Below are 12,371 nucleotides of genomic sequence, written 5' to 3'. Positions count from 1 at the left end.
ACTTGCTTTTTGGCAAAAACACCCCTGACCTTCCCCAACAAACAAAAGACTAGCCTGTGGCCATCAAAGTGCTTTATTCAATAGACATGGATTAGAGGGCAGGCGGTTCTGTTGTATGTACCCAACTGCACGAGGGCTGCAGCTGAATAAGGAAACTTATGCCCGTTTCTGCCTGTAGTTTTGCACCTGTGAGCCCACAACATTCACTGCTTTCCATACAACCCTCTGCTTTAGCCACCCATGCCGGTCCTGACCTGATATCTATGTTGAACTTTATGTTGGTTTTATTTTTATTTAGCCCCTATATGTAATCTCTGTCATTCTCTATATCACTTTCTTTCTTGTACATATGGAAGAGCTGACTAGATATACATGTACTTTTCCCCGCCAGCATTTTGTGCCCTCCTGCCTGCTTGCTGTCACCTTGTCTTCTGACCTCCAGCAGATCTCGCCCAACTGGTTGTAACAAGTGACACCTCCATTCCTGGCAGAGCCCATAGTGACAGCAACAGGGATTCCGCTGCACAGCTACTGGCGCTCCATAGCCACAGCATCCAGATCAATGTGCGCACCTGAGGAAGCCACATATATTGACATGCCCCCGGTATTCCCACACATTAGAATAATGCGTACCAATGATGACACACAGGAACCTAGAGGCGAAAAAGTTATAGTAGCTTAGTGCCAGCATGACACCCCCCCCCCCATCGCGACTGGCCTCTTCAGGGGTGCACCTGGTAGTTACGCCACTGAACTTTCCTCTCTTTGAACAAATTCCAGCAAGACGGCAAAGAAGCAATTGACCCTATTTATCTATGTTTGCACTTGCTAGTTTGAACAGCTATAATTTTATTTTTTGGACAATTAAATTGCTAAGACTAGTTTCAGTTTTAAAATATGTGAATACTTTTCTTCTTTACGATCTAATTTCAACAACGGTAAATGCAGTCTATTGGGATGAGGACCACATCAATAAGCAAATGCTGTCCTAGCCTCAACTGCAGTTTTAAGCCTGCCCAATCAATATCTGTCCGAAAATCATCCAGATATTGATAGGACAGGTTTAAAAATCCCAGATATTGATTGGACAGGCCTGCTGAAGAGGCCAAAGACAGGTCAATAAGCAGCCAACTTGGTCCGGAAGGACCATATTGATAGCTTTTTATCAGCCCATTTATGGCCACCTTATGACAATCTTTAAATTTATTGCTATATAAAACTTCAAGTAATCTGACTTTTGTTAAAACACATACACTAACATACTCAGTAGAAGAAGAAAGGCCTTATTTACTAATAGAAAGACATACAAACTACAAAAAGCATATAAAAAATAAATTTTCACGAAAAAAATATGGTGTGGTTAAATCATTAAAAAAAATCCTAATCATACCATTTTTTCTGATTATCACCTGAAAGCCACAAAATCTTTGGATCACTGCAAGAAACCCAGGACCCAGTGCAGATTAGGAAATCTTCCAACTGCAGGTTATTCTGACTTTTAACACCATCAGAGTGTAATAATATCGGAAAATTTGAGGGTTTTTTTTCTCCGGAAAAAAATGTGTTTTTCCTTTTAAAAGTCCGACCAGTAAAAATTAGACTTTCATAAATAACTTCCTAAGTGTGATATAGAAATTGGTATTTTAAAACAATTTATATTCGCTTTTTTATTCTTTATGGCTTTTAAAGTTATTTAACTTTTTGTTCTGCAGACCTCCAGCCTGTTATTCATCAGCTGCTATCTGTTTGCTGGACTCCTACTTATACTATCAACAAGGCAGAGGTCAGAATGACAAACGAAAAAGCTAAGCAAAAAATGATAAAAATGTTTGTTTAAAAAGAATGCTTTTTTCTAGCATAACAGTTTGAAGAAATTCAAAACTTCAATGCTTTGTTTCATTATTGTTTACATTGTTCTAAAATGTTATTTTCAGGTGCACTCTTACTTATGACACTACAGAAGGTTTATGGGAGGAAATAAGAAAAGCTGAGGGAAGCAAAACTGCCTGTGAATAATAAAAACTTAGGCAAGGCTAACAATGCAAGTCTGTAACACTTTCACAGAAGTGAAAGAAAGAATAATAAGTTGAGTATAACTATGGGAAATACTATACATTCCTTTGTACTCATAGGCTGGTTTTCAATAAGGCTTAGAGAGGCTAAGCCTCCCCAAACCTAGATGGCACCTAATAAATGTATTACTTAGTACTTAAAACACTTTAAACAGTATAGTCGCGGCAAACTTCTCATTTATGCAAAGCCCGGTACTTTTGTAATCAGCTGCATTCTGATTGGATCTTTCTGCTTTAAGCTTTTCCAGTCACAGGGCAGCGTTCTTTGCAGTCAGCGGAATTGACTAATCAAGTGCACAGAAGTAGGCGGGGCTGGGGAGATTACAGGAATTGAAGGCACTTCGGCAGTGAAGACTTGTAAAGCTGGCCATAGACGCAAAGATCCGATCGTACGCATCATTGAACGATCGGACTTTCCCATCTCCCGACCTGCCACTAACCATTCCGATCAAATAAAGTACAAAAGAACAGATCAGCTGATGTTCTGCCCCTGACAGCAATCATACGAAAGTTTTGTGCGACCAAAGCTGGTGACAGACTCCCTCTGAAAATTGTAAGATCGGCAATACACGCAGAGATATTACCCACAGCCGACAGAAATCTTTTAACCTGTCCAATCGACCAAACGACTGATTTCCGCTGGATGTATAATGTCGGGACTCTCCACACACGGTCCGAAAATCGTACGAATCGTCGATTTGTATGATCAGATCTTTGCGTTTATGGCCAGCTTTAGAAAGATAGATAATCTTTTGCCTGTGTTCCTCCTCACTAAGTGAATCTTTGGTGTGGTGCAGCCTTTATCTTCTTTTTATCCCCTCTCCCACAAACACTGATTTGTTTGGAGCTTTGTTTAAGCTGTATATCTGGCATATACTTAGTTGGAAAGGTTAACACAGGACTAAAGGTGACCTAAATAAATACAAAAGCATTGCAAGAGAGGTATGTAGAATAGGGGCTTTCATATTCTGCCCAAAGAAGAATGAGGGATACATGAAACACTCACACACACTTTGCAGTAGGTACAAAGAGAATGAAATGCAACAGTGAAAACAGTCAGTGGGTATAGAAAATATGATCAGGGGAGCAAATTACAGAAAATATGTAAAAGAAAAAAGATATTGTGGTGTGAGTGGGTAATAGAAGTAAGAGTAAATTAAATGAAAGGAGGTATGGTATGGGAGAGCAAAAGGGGCAATAAATGTGCCCTTTGTGTGTGTCCTTTGTACAAGGGAAAGTGTAAAGCTTTGTTTGAAAAAAAATATATTGGAAAAAAATCAGTATTGTGTTTCTTTGGCAATGTTACAGTGTGAGGTGTTAGCCTAAATGTGTGTCAGTACCCACTGTAGATATCAATAACCACTGCCTTAAAGTCAGACCTTAACTTGCAAACTGTGGAGGGGCTGCTGTAAGTTCCCTTAGTCAGTTACTAATAAATTGGCTGTGGGATTGACTGTTTGGACACTAGAGGCTATTTTGAATCCCAATTCGGGCCTGACTACATTTATGTACAGCTCTTGGTGTGCCAATATTCACTGGGTTTTACTGTATATAACACACTTGTTTTATTAATATGCACCACATCTTATTCTTTATAATGTGCCTGGGGTGTCAGTGCCCTTTGCCTCCTCTGTTTAAAAGTAACTAAAACTCATTTAAGCTAACCATTGTAGAACAGCATGCTTCAATCGAAAATTCCACCAGGCATATAAACCAACCAGTGTCTACAGCACATTTTCAGTTTATAAATTGTAATGAAAAAGCCCCTTCCTTTTAAAACAGGGCACCATATGAAAAATATAACCCCTTTATAATGGATGAGGAAAATTAAATAAATGTAAACACATCCTGAGCAGTTTGGGTTGGAAAAGCACTTCCACCTGTGCTTCTGCACAGTTTCCAGTGAAGTCAGTGGGAGGTGCGAGAGGTAGTTGTGAGGGTTCAATTTTTTTAGCAGCATCTAATCTACCACATCTGACATTAGTGTTAAATCTGCCAGAGTATGGTGAACTTAAGCCTTCCCAAACACAAAACTCACCCTCCGCCTATGTTTATACTTTCATTATACAAATACAAAGATTTTAACAAAATTGTATTGTTGCAACTTATGCTGAAAACCTGGAGACAATCTTTATAATTTAGCTTTTAACCAGCGTAGCCAAACATCAATCTATGTGGATCTATAACAGATGACTGTTATAGGTCCACATAGATTAATGTTAGGCTACGCTGGAAAAACTTCATTTCAAACCTGTCAAGGTCATGTAGAAGACAAATACAAGAGGTCCATTATCAATATATCTAAGACATTTTGTGCATACAGCTACTAAAAAATGCCTAATTGTTTGTCCATATATTGCAATAATCTAAGCTTGCCAACTATGTCAAAGTCATTGCATATCTGGCCAGTCCTACTCTCAATTTTCATCTGATTCATTAAGAATTCTATTCATCTTTATTATACATTTTTGTTTTAAGGGTAAGGCATTTTTAGTAGCTGTATGCACAAAATGTCTTAAATATATTGATAATGGGTGCAGAGGACCTCTTGTATTTGACCACATGTATTTTGTTGTCACAGCCTCATTGCACCCCCGCCTAATGGTTTTAAAAATTAGTGGTGAGCACAACTTTCCCTTGTTTGTTAAAGGTCATGTAGAAGTCAATGGCAGATGTCCCTTTTACAGTTGGAAGACATGATCTGTGATGGGTTTCGTACGATAATCCGAATAATTAGTGATAATCCAAAAAAAGTTTTTCTACGGGGGTTTGGCTGACTTTGTTTTAATAAAATAATGAGAAAATTCTGAGTTTTAGTAAATAACAACCTTAATGTCCACATTACAGTCAAAGTTAATTTAAAGGTAAACAGCCCCTTTTAATGTTTTTCCTATGGAGGAGGTGGAGAGAAAACAATAGGGAGAGTATTTATAAAGGTGTTATTTATAAAGCTTTGTTGTTTTCTTTTAGGTTTCTGTATATATTTTATTTGTAAAAAAGAACTGCTAATTATTCCTGTATTTACGCCACCTTAGATTGCCCATAACAGAATCAGATACAAGTCATTATGGTTAAAGGAACCCATTAAGGTTAAAACAGTTTGGAATGTGGAACTACTCAGTACTATGATATGACTTTTATAAAGCAAACCCCTCACCCCCAGAATTTTACAGCTACACATACACACACAGTAATGCCTGTTGTATCAATGGCTGTATTTTTTTTAACAAATATTTACCTACAGCATTGCTGTACTGCTAGATGTGTGCCACACCACAGAGAACTAAAAACACACTGACCCCAAAAGGGCCCACTATTAGAATTAGCATTACGCAGCACATAGGAAAAAATTCATGGCTTAGACATAACTATTGAAAAATGTTTAGACATTCATTCAAAGTACTTGTAAATGTATTAAGTCATTTAATAAAAGAAAAGGTCAATGCATCATTTATAGCGAATGTACCATGCTCATGAAAGGCCTTGCTGTATGTCTTTTTCTATACACAGTATATTGCATTTCTCTACAGTTACTTTAGCAACAGACTGTGAAACAGACCTTTTCTGATTTATATGTTGCACATATATATATATATATATATATTTGCACAAAAGATTTTTTTTAAAACATGTAATGATCTTACCTATATGGGTGAGTTCTACATTTCCAGCCTGAAAAAAAACACAGTAGCCAGTTAGTTTTTCTCAGTGTGATGGGTTTATGTTCTTTACAGTGATGCACATTGTATGGTCTGTGCTTATACACATATACTGTTATTACCAATAGTCCAAATGCTTTAATGATAAAGAGTAAAAGCCCAGGTTGTGCCACAAAATCCAGCAACACCCTATGATTAATTAAGCAAATATTCCTGTGGGTGCTACAGGTTCTGCAGAAAAAACAATCATATCCTGTTTATTCAAAGGTCACTGGAAATAGGCTCTGACAATGTTTTCAGACACTAATGCATACCTCCCAACATTTTGTAAATAGAAAGAGGGACAAAATGTTTTGTCGCCGAAAAATGTTTGGCCATGCCCATTTTATGGTGACACCCTCTAATTACCATGTGCATTTTACAAAATGTGGCAGTTAAGTAAAGTTTGAACACATTTCTAGGGGCTTTAGGGTCAGGTTTTATGTTATTACATTTTTGCCAATGAAGTTGAAATTGCTCTTTAAATTGCAAGTCACAGTTTTTCCAAGAGACCAGTTTATCTTAAATTGTTACAATTATTTCTTTGCTTATCTTAAATTGTAATGTATCTAAGTGCACCTGCCACATATTCTGGGCTCTCTGACAAAAGTCAATTAAGTTTTAGAAACTTTGTATTTTTTTCTGGCTGTTCAATGCACGAGATCAAAGAGAAAGTCAGGACATTTCCGTAACAATCCAGGACTGCGGGTTGAGCTGTCAAAATCGGAACTGTTCCGCAAAAAAGTTGGGAGGTATGGTTTGTGTATGAAGAAACATACATTTCTGAAGGTTAATGAATCGCATCCAGTGCAACTTATTGGAGGGCACAACAAGGCCATGAATATATAATTATGACTTCTCAAGTTCTAACTTGCAGCATTATACCTCTGGATGCAGGCTAAAGGGTCTTCTCTGCTGTATTCATTGTAACATGAAAGTTTAAATTATGTTTTAGTATCTTGCAGATGGAGGTAACTACATGCTTCTAGCAACTTCAGGACACTAGTGGGGAGCAGCTATTTTGCATCAGTATTGCTGAATCCGAGCAGGATACAGTGGACACACTTTAGAGAAAACTTGTGGATAAAGACTCCGCGACCTGTGTCTGAAAATTCTACACTTTTGATACACAGAGTTGGTTGAAGTGGACACCATGTGACTTGCACTTGACTTTATATTGAAAATTACACTTTGCACAATGCATTACATTTGCATGAGACATAATGAATCTAAAAAAAGAGAGCAATCAATATTCAAACCTGAATATCAAAAGAATCAAAAACTTAAATAATTTAAAAAATTAATAAATCTAAAAGACATTTACTGTAGGTTGTAATGGTTTTGTCTACAAAGTACTGAAAGTTAACTGCAATTTGAACTATGTGCATGAGCTAAAGCAAATATAGCTGTTGATATGAAGCCCAGAGAGAAGTCAATTGGGTGATTAAGGGACAAATGTTTCTTCGGTGCCGTAGTCATTTCTGGTAGACAAACCTAAAGGCTAATTAGGATGTGTGTTTCATTGATAGATTATATGCTGTTCCAGATTTTCTTAGAATTATGGCATAAATGATGCAACATGGTTTATTATCAAAATGGTTATTTTGTTTTGGAAGTAGGGGGGCCTTTACCAATTATGGGAGGCCTGAACCACTGCTCCTAGCTACAATTTAGCTATTTGGCATAAAGGGACATGATGAACTATATACAGCATAGATTCTTGGTGTTGCAGTACAGCAACAATTGACTAGCTCCCGGATCCAGCTCCCTGCTCCATACCACTCCTTACCTACTTCTTTATCAGTAAATGTATAGGCAGGCACGTTTCAGGGGCTGCTGCCGCCTGAGGCAGCAGCCCCAATGCCGCCCCTCAGTGAGCGCTATTGCGCTCGCTGCGCTAGAAGAGCCGAATTTCCGTTTTAAAAAACGGAAATTCGGCTCTTAAAGTTACCAGAGGCGGCTTTTTGCCGCCCCTGGTAACTGGCCGATCCGTGCCGCCTGAGGCAAGATTCTCACCTTGCCTCATGGCCGGAGCGGCCCTGTGTATAGGATTCATTATCTAGAAACCTGTTATCCAGAAAGTACCAAATTACAGGAAGGATATCTCCCATATACACTTCATTTTAAGCAAATAATTCACATTTTTAAAAATGATTTTCTTTTTCTCTGTAAATAATAAAACAGTACTTGGTTCTAAGTAAAATCTAATGAATCCTTTTTGGAGGCAAGGTGATCGCATTGGAATTATTGAATGTTTAAATTATGTTTAGTAGACTTAGGGGCACATTTACCTAGGGTCGAATATCGAGGGTTAATTAACCCTCGATATTTGACCGGCGAAGTAAAATCCTTCGACTTCAAATATCGAAGTCGAAGGATTTACCGCTATTCCTACGATCAAACGATCAAAGGAATAATCGTTCGATCGAACGATTCAAGGATTTTAATCCATCGAACGAAGGATATTCCTTCGATCAGAAAATTGTTAGGAAGCCTATGGGGACCTTCCCCATTGGCTAACATTGGCCTCGGTAGGTTTTAGGTGGTGAACTAGGGGGTCGAAGAATTTTTTAAAGAGACAGTACTTCGACTATCGAATGGTCGAATAGTCAAACGATTTTTATTTCAAATCGTTCAATTTGAAGTTGAAGGTCGTAGTCGAAGGTCGAAGTAGCCATATTCGACCATACGAAATTCAAACAATTTTTCCTCTATTCCTTCACGAGCTAAGTAAATGGGCCCCCTAAAGTATGGAGACCCAAATTATAGAAGACCCATTTTCCAGAAAACCCCAGTTACCGAGTATTCTGGATAACAGGTGCCATACTGTACTAGGACAGAAGTTTGATTTTATTTCCAAAAAGGCCTGTAAAGCCTCAGTTTTCTAAGAGCAGGTCTGGGTCTATTTTTGTTCAACAGGGAAACAAGGCATTCAGTTATAGAGGAAAGAAGACTGTACTCTGTGGCAAGCCTTTGAATGTTGATAGCAGTTGGAGAGTAATAAAGAATGTCACAAAAGCATTTAGGCAGGAAAATTAGAATCAGGTGTAAGTCTAATACTGGAGAATCTGGTCTGGATTCTATTACCTTGACTTCATTTATCATTGGGTCTTTCTTTAGTTTCCCCAACCAACTGCAAGGAGAGTTTAAGATAAAATCCAGAGATTTTTCCCCCTACACCACTCATAGAATCCAGCCATAACTGTCAGAATTGTCAAACAGTGGGACCGTTTTCCTCCAGTCTGTCAAGCTAACGGGCCACAACCTATCGCTGACACTTGTAACAATCGCTGCTGCCCTCCTTTGTATTTACACATAAGCATAGCAATGTGCTAACCCTTACATTAAGGTCCTGTCATCTGCTAACTCTTGAAAATTCTGTGCTGCAGCAAAGTCATTACACAGCAAATGGATGGAATGCTGGCTTTGCGGTAGACAAAACATACATTTAAAGGAAGCAAGGGAAATGTCATATTGCTTAACCCCTGAAATACCAATGGGCTGCCCTGTTCAGGGGCATTACAAGAGAAAACTGCCATTTGCCTTTTATCTCTAAAGGTACTGTCTTTGCAGTTATAATCTCTGATACAGGTAGTGACATACAGTATACACATGTGGATATTGCTTGACATAATATTATCAACACACAGGTTATATGAGCCATGAATTCAATGAACTTGCTAGTTTTTACCATAGCACTGACTAAGGTTCACATCAATGGTGATATTTGTGAATATTTGTGTCTGTGCAGAGCCTTCCTTAGGGCTGAAATAAATGCAATTGTTTGGACTCTATTTGACCCCTTCTCTAAATTCATATTAATAATATGTATTTATGTGTTTACATTTATTCAGGGCCTGTGACTGGCTCATCAACCCACGAAGGACATCCCTGTGCCTTCAAGTACAGATATAGGTTCCATTATACAGAAAACTCCAAATTACAGCAATATCATCTTCAATAGACTCCCTTTTAATTAATGAGGCAATTTTAAAAAAAAGTATTTATTTTTCTCTGCAATAAAAAAACAATACTTGTTCCCAACTGAACTATAATTAATCCTTATGAGGGGCAAAACTATCCTATTGATTTTTAATTTTTTTCTTAGTGGACTTAAGGTATGGAGATCCAAATTAAGACCCCTTATCCAAAAAACCCCAGGTCCCCAACATTCTAGACAACAGGTCTCATACCTCATACTTGGCTTTTACTATTGAGTGCTGTTCTTAGATCTACCAGGGAGCTGTTGTCTTGTGTAAGGGAGCTGCTATCTGGTTACCTTCCCATTGTTCTTTTGTTTGGCTGCTGGGGGGGGAAAGGGAGGGGGATGATATCACTCCAACTTGCAGTACAGCAGTAAAGAGGGACTGAAGTTTATCAGAGCACAAGTCACATGGCTGGGGGAAGCTGGGAAACTGACAATATGTCTAGGCCCATGTCAGATTTTAAAATTTAATATAAAACAATCTGTTTGCTCTTTTTAAAAATGGATTTCAGTGCAGCAGCACTATTAACTGGTTTTGAAAAAAAAAAAAACATGGTTTTCCATGACAGTATTCCTTTAAGCCACTCATTTTATAGAGAATTGCCTTACATAATTATTTTTAGAATTCAAAAAAAAAAAAAAAAAGCAAGAGGCATTGCACTTACTATACCTATGATACACCCCAAAGTGTATTCATTTATCTATTACACATTCATCATAGACGTTAATGATAACTATACATTTGAAGGTGTATTTCCCTATGTGCCCTAGGATAAGTTTCAGCAGGCAGTTACGCACTGGTTGGACACAGTCACTTACTTGCTCAGGCGCAGTCTCACACGCTATCACCAGCGCCGCCGCTACTACAAGGCAAAGTGACGGGAGAACCATCACGAGTCCAGAGTCAGTTCGTACAAACTAGCGAGTTCACTCACTCAGAAAAGTGCTTTCCTACACAGGTCTGAGTGGCAGATTTCCCCCACCGAATGTGTCACTGCCAAACCAACGCTCTGTATTGCGCTTTCTCTCCGGTTAGCTCCCTAAGGACCAGTCTTGGTGAAACAGGAGCAAACCATTGAATAGAGGCGGGGGCGTTAGCTCTTGAGTTTTTTAAGGAGTTAAGGAAACGAGTGCCTTGTCAGCGAAACGTGCTGTCGGCACTGAATGGAAAGGAAGTGAACATATTCCAAAAGTAGATTTCTTGTCAATGGGCTAGTGTGATCGGGGAAGTAGAACTGCGCTAGCCCTTTAAGAGAAAGGAAGCTACTTTCTACTCCTGCTCCTTTTCTTCTGACAAGAATCTCTTTAGGTCGATTGAATGAAAAGGGTTGTTTTGGGTGGGTTTAGCAGTTGTGATTGAGGAGAAGTTGGAATTGGTAAAGAAGCAAAAAGGAAGCAAAGCCTGCTGCAGGGAAAAGAGGGAAGGAGAGAGAGAGAGTCGCCTATGACTCCCCTTTGCTCAGAGAGCTATCTGCTTTCCCTGGGAAGCCTCACACACATCTAATACTGGCCTAGATCTCAGTCACCTCCTCCCCACACGTCAGCATCCCCCTCCCTCTATCCTGCCTGAACTAGGGGACTGGAGGGGCACAGGGGCTTCCATTATGGAAACCGCAATTAGAATTCAGGTAAACGCATAGACTCTGAGTATCTTTAACTTAAGTGATTTTTATGACTCAACATTTGGGTCCTTATCAGTTTCAGTGAAGCTGACACACTATGTAACTTTACCAACTTGAGTCATCACAGTTAATAGAATGGGTGCAGCAAACCTGCCATTAATCTAGGGATTCGGCCGAATTGCAGCACATTTTGTAGGACTGATGTTTCTGTCGAATCTGTAGTCTTTGGTCAGATCAAATGTGTCCTGTAAGCATCAAGTCACTTTAAATCACTTGAGTACTAAAAGGTGCAATAAAATATGTCACACTAGGTGCAGCACCAGCACCACCCAATCTTGTCTTGTCCCTGCATGAAGGTATAGGGCACTTTAAAAGTAGAAAATGCACAAGTGAAGGGAATCAGAGTGGGATCTGGCACTACTAATTGTTGCCGTGATATTAAGCAGTTAGTTCAGATATAAAGTATTTCATTTAAAGACTAGTGATGGGCATATCTGTACCGTTTTGCGCAACTCAGGAAACTTTTTTGAAGCGGCGAAAAATTTGCGAAACATTTGAAGTAAATGGGTGTCAAAATAATTTTGATGCTCGACAGTTTCGACACAAGCAACCATTTTTATACGCGCAACTCTTTTGTCCAAATGCAATGAAGTCAATAAGCGAATTTTAAATAGCAAATTTTTAACGCAGTTTTGAGAAATGTGGAAATCCACCACAAATCCATCGCCCATTACTATTAAAGACCATGTTTAATTTTACCCTAAGCACAATAGTTTGTCAAGTGAACTCCATTTATTTAATAGCAGCGTGTAAGATTCTCTTAAAATCCCTATACGTGGGGAATATTCAGGGACACTTTTTTTTCACTTCCTTCCTGCAGTTTACCTCTATTTTGTGTGACCCTGCCTACATTTATGCGTTTACCTGGAAAAAAAACCACATATTTTGTAAAATACCAAGGCCAGAACTGGGGGTAGACAGAAGAGGCGTGTGC

The 12,371-nt window shown here is 38.8% G+C and overlaps 1 protein-coding gene across 1 annotated transcript in view; it reads right to left on the bottom strand.

Moving 5' to 3' along the window:
* adamts3.S (ADAM metallopeptidase with thrombospondin type 1 motif 3 S homeolog) overlaps positions 1 to 11,238 on the bottom strand; it is a 112,617-nt gene extending 101,379 nt beyond the window's left edge. Inside the window, exons 1-2 of the mRNA XM_018243456.2 lie at positions 10,575 to 11,238; positions 5,717 to 5,744 (exon numbers count right to left, since the gene is read on the bottom strand). Of these exons, the coding sequence (XP_018098945.1) occupies positions 5,717 to 5,744; positions 10,575 to 10,646 (100 nt within the window). The 5' untranslated portion in view covers positions 10,647 to 11,238. The remainder of the gene's footprint in view (positions 1 to 5,716; positions 5,745 to 10,574) is intronic.
* Positions 11,239 to 12,371: the final 1,133 nt, after the last annotated feature.

This window comes from Xenopus laevis, chromosome 1S (assembly GCF_017654675.1).
Source record: "Xenopus laevis strain J_2021 chromosome 1S, Xenopus_laevis_v10.1, whole genome shotgun sequence".
NCBI lineage: Eukaryota > Metazoa > Chordata > Amphibia > Anura > Pipidae > Xenopus > Xenopus laevis.
Note: the sequence above shows the minus strand (reverse complement) of the source record. Positions and strands in the feature narration are given on the sequence as shown.